General features: G+C 41.7%; 1 protein-coding gene across 1 annotated transcript in view; it reads right to left on the bottom strand.

Annotated features, from left to right (window-relative positions):
* Positions 1 to 9,383: 9,383 nt before the first annotated feature.
* The window catches only part of OPN5 (opsin 5), a 107,096-nt gene continuing 100,222 nt past the window's right edge, over positions 9,384 to 16,257 (bottom strand). Inside the window, exons 6-7 of the mRNA XM_075863840.1 lie at positions 14,851 to 15,077; positions 9,384 to 10,310 (exon numbers count right to left, since the gene is read on the bottom strand). Coding sequence (XP_075719955.1) covers positions 10,262 to 10,310; positions 14,851 to 15,077 — 276 coding nt within the window. The 3' untranslated portion in view covers positions 9,384 to 10,261. The remainder of the gene's footprint in view (positions 10,311 to 14,850; positions 15,078 to 16,257) is intronic.

Genomic DNA, 16,257 nt, shown 5'->3' with positions numbered 1-16,257 from the left:
CTTTATAGATGTATATTCTTTTTCAGTGCGGGTCAGTATTAACTCAGTTAAATTGAGTGAATGTTGTACATGCAGCTGTTTCCACTGTGCAGCAAATTCCATATCATCATGATATTGCGAGATTTCTTTATATATACGCAAGCCTCTAGGCGATCTATTACAGTCCTTGTAAGATTGTAAGGAGTTAACAGTCCAAAACAACTTGACTTCTTTTTCGGACAGAAACATAACCTTATTTTCAAGAGCTTTTGTGCCCATCACCTGCAACTCATCTTGGAGATTGCATTGTGCAAAAAACGCATCCACATCCATACGACCTGCGATCAGCGCTGCTGAATCCAAAGTAGCCAGAGACTCCACATGATCAACTGGATTATTTTCCATGGCTGGTTCTATCGGCGTGCTCTAGCCCAAATACACTGTATGCAATCAATGGGAAGAAGGAAAGAGGCTGGCACTACCAAAACCGCTCAGTCGGAATAGGAGTTGAAATATGGCTTGCTTACTGTTGGATGATTGCAGGTAAATTGCCACGGAGTTGCTCTTCGAAAGAATAGCACAAAAAGCTGAATATGTATGTAGAGGAATGATCGAGGCACTCACCGAAGCTGGCAAAAATTTTTTCTTTATTACAAAAAAGGATCTAGGTCAGGATGTGGAATTGCCTACGGCCGTTTCACGTGCTGGTACACGCTTTCTCAAGGCCCTAGCGTCACTTCCTTCACCTGCCTTTTTATTCACAAATTAGTACACATTGTTACATAACAAAAAATTAAAAAAGACAGGGAAATGCACAGTATACTTTGATGGTTCATACAACTGGTACATTCTAATCTTAGAATATCAATATTACAATACCAAATTCTCTAAAAACAAATAAGGTTCATGTTAAAAACGAACTCAGATCATTCCGATCATTGAGACCGAGCGGTCCTAGTGCACCTGTCAGAGAAATAATCTCTGCCTCTCTCTGCAGCAGAGATTTGTGTCTGTCTCCTCCTAACACCAATGGTTGAATGTGAACAATACCCACAAATCGCATGCGTCGAGCGTTATTTTCATGTTTCTCCTGCATATGTTGTATCAACCTAGGGCATCCCTCACATGTATTTAGTGATCTTATATGTTCACGAAATCTTACATACATAGGTCGTATAGTTTTTCTTATATAAAATCTACCACAATCGCAAATTTTTGGACTGTTAACTCCTTACAATCTTACAAGGACTGTAATAGATCGCCTAGAGGCTTGCGTATATATAAAGAAATCTCGCAATATCATGATGATATGGAATTTGCTGCACAGTGGAAACAGCTGCATGTACAACATTCACTCAATTTAACTGAGTTAATACTGACCCGCACTGAAAAAGAATATACATCTATAAAGGAACAACTTGGTAAAGCCAAAATGGAATTAAAAACGAGATTAACCGAAACACAGTTCCAAATGTTTATTAAGAGAGTTGATAAGAAGGTTATTCCTATTCAGTCGGAAATAAAAGAAAGGAAAAAAGATAAATTTATCCGAGATAAAGGTGATTTTGATACCGGTCATATCTTCAGTTGGGGTAATCGGAGGATACGAAAATTTAGACGTCAAAGGATCCAGCATAAATCAACTGATTACTGGACTACCGATTCAGGATCAGATTCAAGCTATGGAGAAGAAGTGACCAGGCATGGTCCGTTGATGGACATTTCCACCAGTTCTGTAATTGAGGGGAATAATAACCCTTTAGGAGGAGCATCAGAAGGGGTCGTCAAAGGCAGAAGAGGCAATTATGCAGGAGTCAAGCGAAAGCAGGTCTCTTGGAGACAGTAAGAGACTGTTCTAATAATGTAATGTCTATATCTGATTTAGATGTACCTGTTTCTACCAATGTAACAACTGTGATTAATCTGTCCGATCTCATTTTGACTCCAGATTGTCTGTCTTTGCTTTCAAAGGGCTTTAACTACTGTATTAATTCTGAATTTGATTATACTAAATTTGAAATAGATCTTTATAAATCAATACGTAAGATGAATTTGCATCGGGTTTTTTCTGGCCATGTTTCTGAAAAGGTGCCTCCTATTGGAGAAAGGAAAGTTACTGTGGGTATTCTTGGCTTTAGTTTAAATGATAATTTTTCTGCTGAAGATAGAAAAATGTTACATATTTTAATGGATGTCCCTATTGAAGAAGTGGATTGTGAACCACAATCGTACAATATTGAGAAGTTTCAGGGTGGGAGACCATCCACCTTTAACCCTCCTTTACCTGCCGGTTCACAATTAGATTTATTTCAAAAAGAGGTTTTACGTGATGTAAAATGCCTCATTTATCCTTCAGCCATTCCCAATCTATCAGTAGAGGAAAGAAAGGCATTGAAATGGTTAAGTTCTAATAATGATGTTATTTTAAAACCGGCAGATAAAGGAGGGAATATAGTGTTACTGTCCAAAGAATATTATATTCAGGAGGCCCATCGCCAGTTAGATGACAATTCGGTCTATGAAATCCTTAAACAGGAACCAACTTCATTATACCTAAGGTTATTGAGATCACTATTGAGAAAAGGGGTTGAGGGTGGTTTCTTTTCTGAAAAATTCGGAGAGAAATTAATTATACCATTCCCCAATAGACCATACTGGTATTTCATTCCAAAGGTACATAAATCAATGGAATTCCCCCCGGGCCGCCCCATTATAGCGGGAATTGGATCAGTTACTGAGCCACTTTCACGCTATTTGGACTGGGTTATGCGCCCATTATTAAAGAATATTCCTTCCTATTTACAGGATACACAAGATTTCTTGTCAATAATTATGGACTTTGGTTGGCAAAAAGGATTCAAATTGGCTAGTATTGACGTCGAAAGCCTATACACCCGTATCCCTCAGGATGCCGGTGTACAGGCCGTTAGACGTCAATTGCAGTATACTAAAAGTGATCATGCGTTTATTGACTTCATATGTGAGGCATTACAGTATGTGTTGAGTCACAATTCCTTTCAATTTGATGACATCTGGTATCGACAAAAGTCGGGAACGGCTATGGGTACTCCCGTAGCTCCGACTTTTGCGAATTTATTTTTAGCGGACTTTGAAGAACAAATGATATACAATCTTTCTAATCCCTATGCCAAATACCTACAGCTATACCTGCGTTATATAGACGACATTTTTGTAGTGTGGTCTGGTACCCAGCAGGAGTTTCTAGATTTTGTAAAATACCTGAATGCAAATTCATCAAATATGAGTTTTACACATAAATTTGGTAATCAAGAAATTGAGTTTTTGGATGTATATGTAACAATAGAGGAGGGAGCAATTCAGACTAAAGGTTATCGAAAACCTACAGCCACCAATACATTGTTGCGGTATGATAGTTATCACCCTAGACATATAACTAAATCTTTACCTTATGCTCAATTCTTACGTCTAAGACGAATTAATAGTAGTGATTTGACATTTTATGAACAGGCAGATGAGATGAGTCAAAAGTTGGAAGCAAGAGGTTATCCGGTACAATTGGTAAAAGATGCTTTAAATAGAGCTGGTGAAACTAAACAAACATCGTTATTCCATCATAAAAAACATAGTCGAAAAACTCCTATCAAAAAAGATCAGAGATTTGTTCTATCCTTCGGTTATAGCCCAATGAGTGATGTTATCCGAACAAGTATTCGAAACAATTGGCACCTAATTGAGAATGATCCATTACTTATGGAAGTCGCAATTAGGAAACCAATCGTATCCTTTCGTAGATGTAAAAATTTAAAAGACATTTTAGTCAGGGGACGTTTTTCCCAAAAAGAGAAGTGCAAAGAGAACTGGTTGACAGCTAATAGTCCAAAGGGTAACCACAGATGTGGACAATGCAATTATTGCAATTCCATAATACGTACAAGGAACCTGAATTTAGGGGGCATTACGTTTGAAATTAATGGATTAATAACCTGTAGGACCCAATATGTTGTATATGCAGTAATTTGCGATTGTGGTAGATTTTATATAGGAAAAACTATACGACCTATGTATGTAAGATTTCGTGAACATATAAGATCACTAAATACATGTGAGGGATGCCCTAGGTTGATACAACATATGCAGGAGAAACATGAAAATAACGCTCGACGCATGCGATTTGTGGGTATTGTTCACATTCAACCATTGGTGTTAGGAGGAGACAGACACAAATCTCTGCTGCAGAGAGAGGCAGAGATTATTTCTCTGACAGGTGCACTAGGACCGCTCGGTCTCAATGATCGGAATGATCTGAGTTCGTTTTTAACATGAACCTTATTTGTTTTTAGAGAATTTGGTATTGTAATATTGATATTCTAAGATTAGAATGTACCAGTTGTATGAACCATCAAAGTATACTGTGCATTTCCCTGTCTTTTTTAATTTTTTGTTATGTAACAATGTGTACTAATTTGTGAATAAAAAGGCAGGTGAAGGAAGTGACGGTAGGGCCTTGAGAAAGCGTGTACCAGCACGTGAAACGGCCGTAGGCAATTCCACATCCTGACCTAGATCCTTTTTTGTAATAAAGAAAAATTTTTTGCCAGCTTCGGTGAGTGCCTCGATCATTCCTCTACATATATATAAACTGTATTATGCCTAGTATAGGACTTGAGGGGCAGAGCATGACACAAAGAACACCAAAAAGTACAACACCCTTGTGTCCCCTCAGGTCTCCCACTAGACATAATACAGTGTATCAGTCAAGGCTACAATGTTTGTTAACCCCTTCCTAACACCCACCGTATATATACAGAGCCTGCTCTATAAGATGAGCATGTCATTAGTAGGTTATAGCCAACACTTCACTACAACGAGCAGGATCCCACTCGTTTATCCTCTTAGATGCCGTGGTCAACATCAACTGCGGCATATAAACCAGTAGAATGAGTGGGGTAGCAATCTCTGATGTCCCATGAGTTATGCAACTGCGGGGTGCAGATGGTTGTCATGGCAGCCTGTGGGGCTAATGAACGCCCCCAAGTCTGCCATCTTTGTGATCATGTTAATAGGAGCCTGTAAAAATCATGTTAGGCTATGTTCACACACTGAGTCAAAAACGTCAGAAAATACGGAGCTGTTTTCAAGGGAAAACAGCTCCTGATTTTCAGAAGTTTTTTAAGCCACTCACGTTTTTTCGCTGCGTTTTTTACAATAGAGTCTATGAAAAATGGCTCCAAAAACGTCCCAAGAAGTGACCTGCACTTCTTTTTCGCGGCCGTTTTTTTTTTTTACAAAAAACGGCCCATAGGAACAAAGCGCTATTTTTCCCATTGAAATCAATGGGCAGATGTTTGGAGACGTTCTGCCTCCAATTTTTCGTCCATTTTTCGGCCGTTTACGCCCCGAAAAATCGCCAAAAATAGGCCGTGTGAACATACCCTTGTGCTGCAATATCTTAGTGTTGTGGTATATCATGCAAGCGATCCAACGATCAATGGTTCAAGTCCCCTAGACTGAGCTAATAGAAAAAGTTAAAAAAATGATTTTTTTCATAAATAAAAATAATAAATGTTTAAATAGCCCCCTTTTTTCAATTCCCCCCAAAAGCAATGTAAAAAAAATGTAACATATCTCCTCTAGTCTTAACTATTACAATATAACATTATTTAACCCGCACCTGACTGCAGTAAAAGAAAACAAAAAAAAAAAACACCAGAATCAGTCTTTGGTCACCTCAACTCCCCAAAAAATGAAATAAAAAGTGATCAAAAAGTCTTAAGTACCCAGAAAACTACAGCTCGTCCCACAAATAAATAAGCCCTCACACCGATTAATGGAAAAATAAAAGTTATGGCTCTCAGAATATGGTGACACATACCAAATTTTATTTTTAACAATTTGTTTTTTGTTCATGTAAAAGTAGTAAAACAAAAAAATAGATATAAATTGGGTATCGCCGTAATTCTATTGAGACCCAGAATAAAGTCAACCACACCGTAAACGCCGTAAAAAATGAAACCCTGAAAACAATGGAGAAATCAATTTTTTTTTCTATTCCAGCCCACAAAGAAGTTTTTCCAGCTTCCTAGTACATTATATGGTACAATAAAGGGTGCCGAGAAAAACTGAAACTTGTACCGCAAATAACAAGCCCTCATATGGCTATATCGACTAAAAAAAAAAAAAAGTCATGACTTTTAGAAGGTGGGGAGAAAAAAGCAAAAATGAAAAATGGGTGCGGAGGGAAGGGGTTAAATAAACAACGGATATTTAATCTATTTTAGAAAATAACAAATCTCATGTTCAGGTAATTTTTTATCAGCAATACACGATGTGGTAGTGTGGATATCAGTACCAGTGTCTATAGATGAATTTCCTTTCTAGTTCTCAGAAAATCGGCATCATGGCTTATCTCCTAACAAACCCTGAATATAAGGGGGAGCAGGTATCCGGCATGGGACCATTTGTTTGGTAACAACCACCCATCCTAGTCCACATAGCTTGTGGCGGCTTTTGTAACCTACCGCTACACTGTAGTCATCATCTTGATCTGCTCCTGGGCTTGTTTGGAGGAGGAGAAGATTAGTTTTCTCGGTTCTTCCTGGTTTTGCTATCTGAGGCCTCCTGCTGCTCTAGGGGCGCTCTCATAGCTATTCCAGTCTTACAGTACACAGGAGGCCCATGATACATTCAGTCAATGAACTGCAGCACCTCCCTTATATATTCTGGCTCGGGACACCATGTCATCTAGGATGCTTTTTTTTTTTACATAGGTGTACCCTTGCTTCAAGTCCTGTCTACCGCTATTGACTCGGCTTGAGTTGACCTCCTTTTGCTATCTACCTGTATTGACCCGTGTGTGATCAAACCCTGCCTGGCCAGATATGTTGAAAAAGTATATCCTGATGGATTTGTGTGAAGATGATTACACATTGCATGCCTGTTGGTCCTCTTTTCTTGTGGAGTGCTATTTTTTTTTTTTGTCCTTACAGAACCTTTTGTTTTTCTACAGAAAGTAATTCAATTGTAGATTAGTCCAAATCAAAAAATTCAGCTTGTCAAGAAATAAAAAACGTATCAGATATAGAGATGATAGAATTGATTCTAAACAAATCGAATTAGGTCCCAAATTTCCCAAAAGTTTCAGATTTAGCAAAGTCCAAGGCTCCCGGCGCATGAATTAGCAAAATAGCTGCCATTTTACAGATTAGAAAAAAAAAGGGGGGAGTAGAGTGTAGCGCCCATGGCCACGGACCGTCGGGTTCACTCACCTCCCGACGCCCGCAGCCATGGATCTGTGAGCGCTGGCCTCCGTCTCCCTCCTAGGAGATGCAAGCGCTCACTTCCGCTCAGTCCGGCCGGGTCCCGTAGGGTGCGCGCGCACGCTCGCGCCCGCTCTTAAAGGGCCAGCGCGAGCACATGAAAACAATCATCATTAACCCTTGTGATTCCCTGCCCTATAAGAATGCCCCAGCCCTTCTGATCCTTGCCTGAGCGTTGTTAGTCTTACCCTGTCTGTCTCGCAAATGGTCCCTTAGTACAGGCTCTGCTCCGGGACTCTGTGGAAATCCCTGAAATCGCTGTCCATATATGGACAGTGTGTAGGGGCTTCCCCAGAGCAGGAGTTCCGGTGATGTCAGGACCACAGCTGGAGTCCCAGCAAGAGCCTACTAGCACTCTGCCCGGGACTCCAGCTCTGGGGAAGACCCTGACACACTGTCCATATATGGACAGTGATGTCAGGAGCAGAGCTGGAATCCCAGGCAGAGTGCTAGAAGCGGCTCTGCTCCGGGACTCCAGCTCTGGGTAAGCCCCTGACATCACTATGGCATCATCTGCGGAGGGCACTGTGGCAGCATCTACGGAGGGCACTGTGGCAGAATCCACGGAGGGCACTGTGGCATCATCTACAGAGGGCACTGCGGCAGCATTTACAGAGGGCACTGTGGCAGCATTTACAGAGGGCACTGTGGCAGCATCTACAGAGGGCACTGTGGCAGTATGTACAGAGGACACTGTGGCAATATCTAGGGGTGTGTTGCATTATCTACAGAGGGGACTGTGGCAGCATCTACAGAGGACTCTGTGGCAGCATCTACAGAGGACTGTGGCAGCATCTACAGAGGACTGTGGCAGCATCTACAGAGGACTATGGCAGCATCTACAGAAGACTCTGTGGAAGCATCTACAGAGGGCACTGCGGCAGCATCCACAGAGGGCACTGCAGCAGCATCCACAGAGGGCACTGCGGTAGCATCCACAGAGGGCACTGCGGCAGCATCTACAGAGGGCACTGCGGTAGCATCTACAGGGGGCAGCGCGGCAGCATCTACAGGGGGCACTGTGGCAGCATCTACAGAGGGCACTGTGGCAGCATCTACAGAGGGCACTGTGGCACTATCTAAAAAGAGGCTGCCCAATCTTGACATGTGTGTCTGCCAAACGCTGCCAACTGAACTGCCGGACTGCATTTAGCGACACTTAAACTGGAAAACTGGATTGTTGAAATAAGCACGTGGAGAAATATCTCAAATTTTAAACCTTGCGGTGTTATTATAGTAATGTAGTATTAATTTTATAGTAATGTAGTATTAATTTTATAGTAATGTAGTATTATTATTATAGTAATATAGTGGTATAGTAGTTCAAATAAGTAATTTATTAACAATAATTTTGTATTGTATCAAATTTGAAAGTAATGCGGGCCGTCAACTTCCCATTTTTTCTATATGCGGCCCACTTACCCTGCCAAGTTTGAGACCCCTGCTCTAAACTGTTGCCGCTTATCTGTGTACCAAACCTGGACTATTACTTGACTACTCTTGCGTATTATCATCCTCCTTCCAGATTGTTTCAGCCATTGGACTCTGAATCTGCTTCCAGCCTTTGACAGTCTCAAGAAAGAAAGAAGACCAGTTTTTCCAATCTTCGAAAACCTCTTTAATAGACCTAGAAGTAATGCCTTCATGACGTTGCTAGGGATATGCTATCACTTTATGATTGGGGCTCCACCATCTGGGACCCTCACCAATACTAAGAATGAATGGACTGCATTGATAATTCAGAGTTGCAACCCCTTCTAAATTTTCCCTGCACAGCGGCATTCCTGGTCACCCGGCTGTGCAGAGAAATGCAACCGGGCCCATTAACTTGAAAAGTTCTCTGCACAGTGGATGACCAGGGTGCCCCTGTGCAGGGAAGACGAGTAAAGGGGACACAGCGCTAAACCAGCACTGCAGCCCTTTCATTCTCAGGAATAATGGAGGTCCCAGTGGTCGGAACCTCCCCAATCATAAAGAGATTGCATATCCTAGCAATATGTCATCATTTTATAAAATGGGAATATCCCCCTAAGGATGGAATTCACAGTAGCATGGAGACCTCCATTCAACATACAGTTCCAAAAATCCCATTTTAATTATATGTTTTATTGACTACAAAGGATTCCGATGTATAAATTATGATTCAATCTGAATATAAAGCAATATTATACATTGTATAGTTGGTGCTTTTTTATATAATACTGAATCATTTGACATATAATGTGCTATAGTTGAGATATGCATATTCCATATAACCATATAACATCTTAATAATTTATTTTGTACAAATATATCCTCCATAATACAATCTTTACAGCTATGGGACCCGTGATTTGTGACAGTGTTTTGTTATTTACAGAGTAAACTTAGTGCAACTTTTTGTCTAAATTTTTGCCTAACCAAAGGAAAAAACAAAACAATAATGAGTCTAATCTGGGCCAAAAGTGGGGAAGATGCCCATTGCAACCAATCAGGTCTCAGTATTTATTGTCTAACCTGCACGGGAACTTGGAAATAGTCAATCTGATTGGTTGCTATGAATAAAACTCCACTTTTTGCCTGCGCTAGTCTTCAAATACAAGGCCTACTGTGGTAGCCCTTCATTAATAGTCATCAACATTATCAACAAATGTAGACACATAGGAAAATAAAAATTTCTGTAAAATATAGGGGTCTCTAATAATTGCTCACAACCAGTGACAATGCGGTTTTTGGCACAAGACCAAAGGATGAACTCAGGAATGGTGTGGAGATCTTGAGATGACTCTATTCCAGCTTGAGGACTTTAAATGGATCTTGTAAGCCATGAATGGTGGAAATCCCCCTTGTGATAGACGTCAGGTCCAATGTGGAGATTGAGGATGCAATTTTGAGGGAAATATACATATCAGTGCCCCAAATCTAGCTTATCTCAAAGGTAACCTCCTCTTGCCAACTCCTTGACTTGGTCCGACACAGTTCATTACTAGTTGTCTTCTTCCTCCTCATTCTCTAGATGGGATTGATCGTTTTTCGGTGCCGATGGTATAGATCCTGTAACACAAACATAAAGATCCTTTACTCATATAACAGGTAGAACGATCTTGTAGAACATTGGCTGTACAACAGTTAAGAAACTACAACTCCCAGCATGCTGCTAGAAGGTTTTTATGACCTTTAGGGTGAAATTGTAAAGCTAAAAAAAATAAAAACCCTGAATACACAATGTGAAAAAAACAAAACATTCCCACCAAAGCCCTAGTCTTGAAATAGCGCCCCTACGTAAGTCATGTTATATGTCAAAATAAACGACAGACACAAATATAGATAAAAAATTTTAGGGGTATTATTTATTGCCGGCCAGTATGTGTGTATAAAACAAAAATCAAAATAGATCGGGGGCTGGAAACTCGTCATGACCTATTGCTACTTTCACACAGTTGAATTTTGTTACAATGTAAGGCCCCATGCACACGGCCGTGCCCGTAATCACGTCCTGCGATTGCGGGCATGGCCGGCCGACGATGGCCGCCCACATTTTCGGGCCGTGCTCCCATAAAAGTATGGGAGCACGGCCCTTAAAATGCAAAAGAATGGTCATGTTCCATAATTTACGGAACATTTCTATGGACCGAACACCTATCCGTAGCGATACAGAAAGGTGTCCGCGCCCATAGAATAGAATGCGTCCGCAATTACGGACAATTCTTACGGTCGTGTGCATGGGGCCTAACAGTGTAGGTAAGAGCTGTCAGAATAGAGCTCAGGACAGAAGAGGGATTTGTGCTGCTGCTGTCCCTTAGATAACGGCTGCATAGACTTTACATTGTAACAATCATTCAGCTGTGGGAAGGAGGAGTTAGGGCAGATTCAGACGAACGTTGCGTTTTTGCGCGCGCAAAAAACGCGGCGTTTTGCGTGCGCAAAAACCACTTGACAGCTGCGTGTGTCATCCGTGTATGATGCGCGGCTGCGTGAATTTCGCGCAGCCGCCATCATAGAGATGAGGCTAGTCGACGCCCGTCACTGTCCAAGGTGATGAAAGAGCTAACTGATCGGCAGTAACTCTTTCAGCACCCTCGACAGTGAATGCCGAACACAATATCGAGAAACCTGTTAAAAAAAAAAGAAAAAGTTCGTACTTACCGAGAACTTCCCTCCCGGCCGTTGCCTTGGTGACGCGTCCTCGGTGACGCGCCTCTCTTGACATCGGGCCCCACCTCCCTGGATGACGCGGCAGTCCATGTGACCGCTGCAGCCTGTGCTTGGCCTGTGATTGGCTGGAGCTGTCACTTGGACTGAATTGTCATCCCGGGAGGTCAGACTGGAGGAAGAAGCCGGGAGTTATCGGTAAGTCAGAACTTCGTTTTTTTTACAGGTTCATGTATATTGGGATCGGAAGTCACTTTCCATGGTGCTGAAACAGTTTAACTCTTTCAGCACCCTGGACAGTGACTATCTCCTGACGTCGCGTACCGGAAATTTTTTTGCCGGGTTCGGCCAAAACGAGTTCGGCTGAACCCAGTGAAGTTAGGTTCGGTTGTCCGGGTTCGCTCATCTCAAAGACACTCCGTTTGGATGTTTGGAAACAGAAAAGCACGTGGTGCTTTTCTGATTACATTCATCCTTTTGACAGCTGGTGCACTGTTTCAATCGGTTCGCACGGAAGTGCTTCTGCTAAAAATGCGGGGGCTGAACACCTCTAAACATCTGCCCATTGAATTCAATGGTAAAACTGGCGTTCCGTTCCCACCGGTGTTTTTTACGTGTAAAAAACCACCTCGGAAAAAGAAGTGCATGTCACTTCTTAAGATGTTTTTTATTGACTCGATAGAAAAACAGCTCCAAAAACGACCATAAAAAATGCCACAAAAAACGCTAGTTGATTAAAAAACGGCTGAAAATCAGGAGCGGTTGTCCCTTGAAAACAGCTCTATATTTTCAGACATTTTTTGGCAAGCGTGTGAACACAGCCTTATACGTAGCAAGCTGCCATGCTCCACATATTCTGACATCTTTCTATCATAGCCAGCAGTAACTTTTTCTGCAATTTGTGCCACAGATACTGGATACTGGAAGCCTGTGCTAGCATTTCTTCTGCGGTGTTGCTATCAGTGTGTGAAGAGTGGGAGAAGAGGGTTGCATTGACAATCCAACACAATGGGCAGCACTTTGAACACATTTTATAAGTGGTCAGAAACTTGTAAATAACTCATGAAAGAATAAAGTAACGTTAAAACTAAGCACACCATTGTTTTTCTTGTGAAATTCTCGATAAGTTTGATGTGTCACATGACCCTCTTCCCATTGAAAAAACTAAAGTTGGATACAAAATGGCTGACTTCAAAATGGCCGCCATGGTCAACACCCAGCTTGAAAAGCTTCCCCCCTCCCATATACTAATGTGCCACAAACAGGAAGTTAATATCACCAACCATTCCCATTTTATTTAGGTGTATCCATATAAATGGCCTACCCTGTGTATATATATATATATATATATATATATATATATATATATATATATATATATACAGTGAAGGAAATAAGTATTTGATCCCTTGCTGATTTTGTAAGTTTGCCCACTGTCAAAGACATGAACAGTCTAGAATTTTTAGGCTAGGTTAATTTTACCAGTGAGAGATAGATTATATAAAAAAAAAAAAAACAGAAAATCACATTGTCAAAATTATAGATATTTATTTGCATTGTGCACAGAGAAATAAGTATTTGATCCCTTTGGCAAACAAGACTTAATACTGGGTGGCAAAACCCTTGTTGGCAAGCACAGCAGTCAGACGTTTTTTGTAGTTGATGATGAGGTTTGCACACATGTTAGATGGAATTTTGGCCCACTCCTCTTTGCAGATCATCTGTAAATCATTAAGATTTCGAACTCTGTCGCTTGGCAACTCGGATCTTCAGCTCCCTTCATTAGTTTTTGATGGGATTAAGGTCTGGAGACTGGCTAGGCCACTCCATGACCTTAATGTGCTTCTTTTTGAGCCACTCCTTTGTTACCTTGGCTGTATGTTTCGGGTCATTGTCGTGCTGGAAGACCCAGCCACGAGCTATTTTTAATGTCCTGTTGGAGGGAAGGAGGTTGTCACTCAGGATTTGACGGTACATGGCTCCATCCATTCTCCCATTGATGTGGTGAAGTAGTCCTGTGCCCTTAGCAGAGAAACACCCCCAAAATCATAATGTTTCCACCTCCATGCTTGACAGTGGGGACGGTGTTCTTTGGGTCATAGGCAGCATTTCTCTTCCTCCAAACACGGCGAGTTGAGTTAATGCCAAAGAGCTCAATTTTAGTCTCATCTGACCACAGCACCTTCTCCCAATCACTCTCAGAATCATCCAGATGTTCATTTGCAAACTTCAGACGGGCCTGTACATGTGCCTTCTTGAGCAGGGGGACCTCGCGGGCACTGCAGGATTTTAATCCATTACGGCGTAATGTGTTACCAATGGTTTTCTTGGTGACTGTGGTCCCAGCTGCCTTGAGATCATTAACAAGTTCCCCCCGTGTAGTTTTCGGCTGAGCTCTCACCTTCCTCAGGATCAAGGATACCCCACGAGGTGAGATTTTGCATGGAGCCCCAGATCGATGTCGATTGACAGTCATTTTGTATGTCTTCCATTTTCTTACTATTGCACCAACAGTTGTCTCCTTCTCACCCAGCGTCTTACTTATGGTTTTGTAGCCCATTCCAGCCTTGTGCAGGTCTATGATCTTGTCCCTGACATCCTTAGAAAGCTCTTTGGTCTTGCCCATGTTGTAGAGGTTAGAGTCAGACTGATTAATTGAGTCTGTGGACAGGAGTCTTTTATACAGGTGACCATGTAAGAGCTGTCTTTAATGCAGGCACCAAGTTGATTTGGAGCGTGTAACTGGTCTAGAGGAGGCTGAACTCTTAGGGTATGTTCACACGCACTAATTACGGATGTAATTCAGGCGTTTTTGCCCCGAATTACGTCCGAAAATAGCGCCTCAATAGCGCTGACAAACTTCTGCCCATTGAAAGCGCTGTCAAATGGCGCGTAAATAGACGCCCGCGCCAAAGAAGTGACCTGTCACTTCTTTGGCCGTAATTGGAGCCGTTGACTCCATTGACTTCATTGACTCCAATTAATAGCAGCGCCAATTACGTCCGTAATTGACGCGGCGTTCAAGCGCCTGCGCATGCCGTTACGGCTGAATTTACGGGGATGTTTTCAGGCTGAAACATCCCCGTAATTTCAACAGTTACGGACGCCCTCGTGTGAACATACCCTTAATGGTTGGTAGGGGATCAAATACTTATTTCTCTGTGCACAATGCGAATAAATATATATAATTTTGACAATGTGATTTTCTGTTTTTTTTTAAATATAATCTATCTCTCACTGGTAAAATTAACCTAGCCTAAAAATTCTAGACTGTTCATGACTTTGACAGTGGGCAAACTTACAAAATCAGCAAGGGATCAAGTGTGTGTGTGTGTGTGTGTGTATGTGTATGTGTGTGTGTGTGTGTGTGTGCGTGCGTACAAGATTTCCTAAAATCAGATCTAATAAAACCTGTATATAAGGATGAAAAAAAATACTGTACTTGGAATTGGATTTCTGCAGCGATTCTCCAGGTCGACAGCATGGAAATTTGTAGTCAATGACTTGATAAATAATTGGATTGTACATAGCGGATGATTTTGCAAGCAGAGTCGGTACCACAGAAAATTCTATTGGAACAGAATCAGGTCTTCCGAAGGCCGACCAAACAGACACAACTGCATATGGAATCCAGGCAATAAGGAACCCTGCACAGATCAACATTGCCACCTAGTGGTGAAAACAGGAAGCACAGTTAAAATAAAAATGCCTAGAAAGCAAAACAATAGCATTGTGCCGATGTAGTAGAGCTACAGTGGTGGACATACCATATCTGCAACCTGTACAGCGGCACAGGAGCTCTGCAGGAAACAGGGCCCACAGCTTCAAAAATAATAATGTCCCCTGCTGTCTATTAAACCTCATCTAAAGGGCTCCGCTCATTCCCATTGAAGTATCACAATTACTGGTGGATTGATAAACCGGTATGGGATTTTCTGAATGGCCATGAATAAGGTGGTCTATAGCTAGCCCCTCACTGTATTGAAATTAGCATTTGGAAATCAAGGAGTCCATTTACTGTTCTTACAAGGAGCCTTCTATTGTTGTGTGATATAAGGTAGGAACTGTGACATCACAAATGTCTTTCTGTCAGGTATGCGGCTGTGACATCACAAGTGGCTTAATGGTAACCACTGTGATATCACAAGTATTTCAGTCAGGTATGCTATTGTGACACCACATTAGGTTGCAATTAGGAAAGTTAGTGTGACATCACAAGTGAATTTCTGCAGATAAGCTACTGGGACATCCTCAGCTGGTTCCTGTCAGGTAACTCCTGTAACATTACCAGTATTTCAGTCAAATAAGCTACTGCGACATCACAAGTGGGTTTTTAGTTAGGCGGCAGCTGTGACATCACAACTGTGTTTCTGTCAGGTAATCTGCTGTGACATCACAAGTGACTTGCTGCACGTAAGATACTAGGACGTCACTCACTTTTTCCAGTCAGGTAACTTCTGTGACATCTCTGGTGTTTTAGTTAGGTTAGCTATTGTGACATCACAAGTGTGGCAGAATTTTTCCGCTGCAAATGTTGGTGCAGATTTGGGGCAACATTTGCATATTTGACAGGTAATTCAGACATTGCAGATATCACAGCGGACTTTCCACAGGTTTCAGTTATTGCATTGCAAAGGCTGAAATACGCAGTGAAATTCCGCTTCTTCTCCGCAATGTAATGAGCATTCTGCGGAGGGAAAATTCTGCACCGCTGCCTGATTTCCGCACAGTTATTTTCTGCAACGTCTGAACTAAGTTTCCTAAAAATGTATACAAATAAATGTAAAAAACGGCCGCTGCAGAATTCCTCTGCGGACTGTCCGCAGCAGAATTCAACAGCAATTCCGCC

The sequence above is a fragment of the Rhinoderma darwinii genome, chromosome 4 (genome assembly GCF_050947455.1).
Source record: "Rhinoderma darwinii isolate aRhiDar2 chromosome 4, aRhiDar2.hap1, whole genome shotgun sequence".
NCBI classification, from domain to species: Eukaryota; Metazoa; Chordata; class Amphibia; order Anura; family Rhinodermatidae; genus Rhinoderma; species Rhinoderma darwinii.
Note: the sequence above shows the minus strand (reverse complement) of the source record. Positions and strands in the feature narration are given on the sequence as shown.